This window comes from Dacryopinax primogenitus (assembly GCF_000292625.1).
Source record: "Dacryopinax primogenitus strain DJM-731 SS1 chromosome Unknown DACRYscaffold_16, whole genome shotgun sequence".
Classification (NCBI taxonomy): Eukaryota; Fungi; Basidiomycota; class Dacrymycetes; order Dacrymycetales; family Dacrymycetaceae; genus Dacryopinax; species Dacryopinax primogenitus.
Window position 1 is genome coordinate 446,207 of NW_024467213.1, and position 6,000 is coordinate 452,206.

The window sequence follows — 6,000 nt, forward strand, 5'->3', positions numbered from 1 at the left end:
ACTCCAGGGGCAGCAACAATGCCCTCCCATACCCGCTAGAAAGTTGTGAAAGGAGCCGCTCGGCAAAGCGGCTTCCGATGAGTTATTCCTCCATCGTGATTCAAAGGAAGCCTAGCACCGAAAAGACGTCTCAAGCAACTTATGTTCTCATCATCTTTCTGCTTCCCGCTCTCCTTCCCACAGCACTTTACTTGGCTCACAAGTGCTTGATCCTAGTGGTCATCCAACGCCCGGTAGGGTCAAAGTACACGCATCGTGGGTAATGCGGCTCGTCATCCCGCATCATGCCCTCCGATCTAGTAGGTTGTACAACTCGAACATTCAACACAGATCCAGATGAGCCATCTTCTGGTATCTCATTCTATCCACGAATGGATCGCAGGTGACTCGATCAGCGTCAACGTTCCACAACATGGGTAAGGTCCACAAATAGACGCCCACGCTCTTCGAATGGTTGCTTACATAATCAGTAAATTTGGCTCAGGGACCATGACTCTGTCTTGCGCATGACCATCACTCTCTGTGCATTCACATATCTCCGCACCTCCGCCTTCCTTTGTTCAGACACTGTCACTTGGATGGACTGACGCTGCGTGACTCACACCGCTGGCATCACTACAGCGCGCACTCGCGCGCTTCTTTCCTCCTATATCTCTTCGGCCACAGCTCCCAAACACCTCGTTCAAGCGCGTCCTATCCCCTCCTGTCTCCTCTTACCACACCTCCCACACAAGAAAAACAATGCGTTGGCGCGTCCGCTGCCTTACTTCGTGCACCTCCGACTCCGACCTCCGCCTGATAATAGACCACGATACTGCTCGCTATGCACTTAATTGCGGGGAGGGCAGTACGCGCGTTGCAGGGCAGAGGAAGGAGAGGTCTAAGAACCTGCGAGCTGTGTTCTTCACGAGGGTCGATACAGATAGTATTACCGGGCTACCTGGTACGTCCTCTCCCTTGTGATGGATTTAGCTCTGACTTTGAGAAGGACTGCTCATGTCCCTTGCGGATGCGGCCAGCACCACTCCCCCTCTCCCTGGTATACCGGCTAAAGATCTAAAACTGGAACTTCTAGGTCCCCCTGGACTTGGGTACTACCTTGCTACTACTAGGCGGTACCTTGGCAGAGGGAACCTGGAGATTCATCTGAAGGAGGCTGGCGCTGTTAATGGTGAGCAGGCAAGGAAAGGGGAGGGAGAGCTGCCAGAACCCGTGTATAAGGATGAGAACTTGACGGTGTATGCTGTGTCTGTTTCTCCGGCTTCGTATCAGATACCTCTTTCTTCTCTTCCTTCTACCCTGAAAAGGAAACACAACGAGTCTACTCAGGGGTCCAATACAAGTTCTGCAACGGCCGAACTTGTGCAGGGCGCGGAGGAGCAGCTGGATGTGGAGGACGTACAGCTGTACGAAGAGTATGAGGATGCTGAGGGTGAGGGTGAGCAAGCGGTACGGAGGGTGAAGAGGAAGCTGCGTTCTGACAACGGTCCGACAGCCACAGGCTCGAACACTTTCCTTCCTTCTTCTCTTTCCTCGCAAGATGTCTCAACACAAACCGATCTGACGACACCGACCACCGCATCAACTGTCCCTGTACTATCCGACACCGAAGATTTGCTCAAAAAATTCTCACAATTGGGGTTCAACCCGTCCTCCCTTCGAGGTGCCGAAGCGCAGCTCTGGCTCCACCTGCAACTCCGATCGATGTTCTCCCCCAACTCAACGTACACCTTCCCCACCCCCAGCCCAACGCCAGCCATTGACGCACGTACGCTCGTCTCCCTCCGCCGCTCTCCGTTCCCCCTCCCTCCCCGTACAGAAGCAAGAGCAAACTACGCCACCTCCTACCTCTTCCTCGGCCCACAATACCGGGGTAAGTTCCAAAAATCCCGCGCGGACGCGCTAGGCATTCCACAGGGGAGGATCCGTGGTCAGCTTACGCGAGGGGAGACGGTCACTCTGCCTAATGGGACCGTGGTGACGCCGGAGATGTGTATGGACCCTCCTGCACCGGCCAGTGCGCTCATCGTTGTTGACTGTCCTAGTGTGGAGTATCTTCCTGGTGTGCTGAGGGAACGGGTCTTCAGACACGGAAGCATGGGCGACATATGCGTCGGCACTATCGTCCACCGTGTAGGGGAAGATGTGCTCCGCGATCCGGAATACGTGAAATGGATGAATTCCTGGGGTCCCGAATGCCAGGTGCGCTTCCCTAATACCAAACGTAATTAGCACTACCTACTCATTCCTTCGTGCAGCACCTGATCGCTAACAAGTCCCTCTGCTCAAACGACATTACCATTACCTCCTGTGCCTATTTTCAGCAACGCATGTCCACCCTCGCACCCGGTATATTCAGAGTGCCGCAGTACACTCTCCTACCCTCTGTCAGCCTCTGCTCCATACCTGGGCTCCCGGGGAACTCGACCCCCCTGGTAGCAGGGCACGAGATAAGCATGCACCCTCACGGCCCGCTACAGGTCGTGAACACGCATAAAGACCTATTCCACCGCTCCCACCCCTCCTCAGCCGAGCCCGGCCCAGAACCAGACGCAGCAGCGCTCTCCTTCGCCACCGCCGTCCGCACTTCCGTCTCAAACGACCCGCGCGCCCTCCTCCCCTCTAAAGCAGGCGACGACGTCCGGCTCATCGCGCTCGGTACAGCCAGTGCAATGCCAAGCAAGTACAGGAATGTGAGCTGCATGCTCCTCCGTTACCTAGATGGAAGGGGGATAATGCTCGATTCCGGGGAAGGGACGTGGGGGCAAATGACACGTCATTTCGGGCTCCAAGGGCCCGAGAACGCCTACTCAGCGTTAAAGGACCTTCGACTACTCTTCCTCTCCCATATCCACGGCGACCATCATATGGGCACAGCGCGGCTTCTCGTCCAGCGCCACAAGCTCTCCCCACCCCCAAATCCGCTCTATATCATCGCCAACTGGCATATCGAGTGCTACCTGACCGAATACTCACGCGCGATCGAAGACTTGGGGATAGACGATCCGGCTTACGTCCGCCTGATCCAGACAGACGCGCTCCTCAACGCGGAATACGATGTGCCGGCACGTCGTTCCCCTCCGGCAGCACGTGCCCGGTATGAGCGATACACGACCGAGCTGCTTTCCGAGCTGGACATGAAAGAGATCCTCACGACCGAAGTCATCCATCGAGCTCCCTGTCACGCCCTTGTCTGCAGAAGGAGAGACGGGTTCTCCTTCGCCTACAGTGCGGACACCGTCCCCTGCCCCCGGCTGATCCGGGCTGCACAAGCTGTGCGGGTCCTGATACACGAAGCGACTTTCGCGGATGACGAGGTGGAGAACGCCAGTAGGAAAACGCACTCTACTGCTGGGCAGGCGATAGGCGTGGCGAGGGAGATGAGGGCGGAGAATACGCTGTTGACGCATTTTTCACAGAGGTATCCTAAGATGCCGCAGTTGAATCAGGCGGGCGCGCCGGGGCAGGATGCGCTTTCTCGACCCGTACACGTGCAGGAACAGACGGCGCAGGCTATCCCGGAGCAGGAAGATACACCGGCGATGGAACAGGACCATCCCCAGGACCAACAACAGGAAGCATCCCAAGCCGCAGAAGCCCAACTCCCCGAACTCCCCGAACTCCCAGAACTCCCAGAACCGCAAGAACCGCACATCGCATGCGCCTTTGACCACCTCGATATCCCCCTAGGCCAGCTGTGGCAAATGGAGCACTACATGCAAGGGGTGCTGCGGATCCTTTTGCAGATGGATAGGGAGGGGGACCAGGATGGCGAGGGGGAGGGGGAGGGGGAAGGGGAGGGGGAGGGGGAGGGGGAGGTTGATGGCGGTGGGGGTAGGGGTGGGATGACGAGAGCTGAAGCGGAGAGGAAGGTCAATCAGCGTAGAGGGAGGAAGTGATGACCTCCTGTTGTCTAGCTGCGTGGGTGGTACTTGTGCGTCGTACGTCGTGGACGAATGGCTAACCAGTGCGGAGTTATGACCGCATGAGAGACGGGGGATAAGATACTTAGCTGCTTAGATAGACAGGTAATAGGTAGCAGTGGTGCTTGTTGTTACAAGAAGTACATGTTTCCCTCCCCAGATATGGCTCTAACGCCCGGAGGATCCCCCAACCAACAACCAACCACATCCAAGCTCGTCGTCCGTCGCCCATTCACCCATTGGTCAACTCCAGCGCAGCCCAGTCCAGTGCAGCCCAGTCCAGTCCAGTGATCAACTGCTCCCCTCCCTCCAGGCCAACCCAACCCTCTACTGACTCCTCACTTCCTTCCCCCCTCCCCAGCCCCTAAGCGGCGGTCCCAACCACCTTCCCCTCCCTCCCCTCCCCCCCGCACCGACAGCCGCAGCCTTCTTCCTCCCTCCCCCCAACCCCACCCTCCTCAACCTCGCCAACTTCCCCAGTCCAAGCGCACTAACCACCCCCGCCGCAACGAGCGCACTCCCGCTCACGGCCCAAAACGCTACGCTCGACTCCTCCAACGCTGACCGGAGGTTCATACCGAATATTGCTGCGCCTACGCTGGACACTCCGACTCCGAGAGTGAGGATCGCAATTTTGATGTCGAGTGCTAGGAGGGCGTTCCGGTTGCTGTCTAGGATGAGCTCGACGATCTCTTGCGTGGATTGGACGTTTCCCTAAACGAGTGAGCGAGTGAGCGAGTGCCCGAGTGCGTGCAAGGAGGGAAAACGCGGCTCACCATCATCGTCGATGCCTCATTCTCGATCTCCTCTACCTGTTTAGCGAACGACTCTAGCAAAACCTCCAGCTCCTCATGATCCGCCGCCTCTCTCGGTCTCCCCCTCCTCCTATCAGAAAGGTACATCGCCGCCAGATCTTCGTCCTGTTCCAGTACTTCCTCCAGCGCTACGTCCACCAATTTAGCGCGATTCCTGAACCCGGCTAAGCGGCGAGAGTAGTGTAGTAAACGCTTGAGCTTGTCCCGATCGATATCGTCTTCCAAGTCGGTCAACAACCCCGTGGTCAGCTGCCGGGTAAGGACCATCTCGCTCTCCAAGGCGCTGACAACACTAGCGAGCACGCTCTCCAGCGCTCGGAATTCATACGGCACAGAGGATTTCAGCTTCAAGTTATGTTCCAGGTGGTAGAGGAAAACACTGTTCAGCCTCGTATCGACAGACCCGTACGTGTCGAACAGGAGCACAGTGTCGCATTTTATCAAAGCGCGGATATGTAGGATGTTCACTAGGATGCAGTCTTTTCTGCTGAGGATGGTAGGCACGAGGTTGGGGACTCGGGAGTCGATTTTTCTTAGATCGCGGGGCTGGGCAACGATAGGAAGGGTTAGGTTAGGTTAAGTCAGGTGTTGTTAGCGAACAAGGGGGACGCACGTTCAACCGATGCTCGACACACAAGTCCGCCTTTCTAAACTTTCCCGAGATAGTCTTGATATTCCCCTCCTGATCTAACACTGTACATCTGAGCTGAAGGTCCGTAGGTTGGCGGTTGATGAGTACGTCGAGTATGGAGGCTTTGGCCGCTTCTTCTGCTTCTTGATCTCCGAGAGGGGTGGGACTGAAAGAGTCGTATTCTGAACGATGGAGGGGGAGTGTGCGGCGTGCTGAGGAGGAGGAGGGGGAGGAGGTAGGGGAAGGGAACGTCTCTGCAGCGTGATGTGCTAGGTATGCTCGTCCTATTGAGTGCGATATTGGATGTGAAAGGGGGAAGAGATGAGCTAATCTTCGTTGTATCGATGACGTTGCTTCTGTGTAGAGTGGACGGAGATATGACATAGAGAGACACGCCATGACATCACACTAGTGCAACAGAGTGAGGGAATGAGAGAGTGAAAGGAGTCGATCAACCCACATTTCACTGAATACAAAATTGTCTTATCACGTGATCAATGCATCATCCTAACTATGCGAAGTTGAAAATCGTCTACTAAGACCACCCCATACACTGACATTCTCCTTCTTCCCTTCCTTCTCTTCACTTTCCCCTTCTTCCTTCTCTCCCTCCCAACGCGCTTCAATCCCT

The 6,000-nt window shown here is 56.1% G+C and overlaps 2 protein-coding genes across 2 annotated transcripts; one reads left to right on the forward strand and one right to left on the reverse strand.

Annotated features, from left to right (window-relative positions):
- Positions 1-702: 702 nt before the first annotated feature.
- Positions 703-3,899, forward strand: DACRYDRAFT_82434 (uncharacterized protein; the record flags this gene model as incomplete). Its single annotated transcript, XM_040776567.1, has 3 exons — positions 703-943; positions 989-2,202; positions 2,259-3,899. Exons 1-3 carry the CDS (start codon positions 742-744, stop codon positions 3,897-3,899), a joined length of 3,057 nt encoding a protein of 1,018 aa, XP_040626214.1. The 5' UTR covers positions 703-741.
- A 351-nt stretch (positions 3,900-4,250) lies between these two features.
- Positions 4,251-5,753, reverse strand: DACRYDRAFT_82437 (cora-domain-containing protein; the record flags this gene model as incomplete). The annotated part of the gene is made up of 3 exons (XM_040776568.1): positions 4,251-4,637; positions 4,700-5,284; positions 5,352-5,753. 3 exons carry the CDS (start codon positions 5,751-5,753, stop codon positions 4,251-4,253), a joined length of 1,374 nt encoding a protein of 457 aa, XP_040626215.1.
- Between the last annotated feature and the right edge of the window lie 247 nt (positions 5,754-6,000).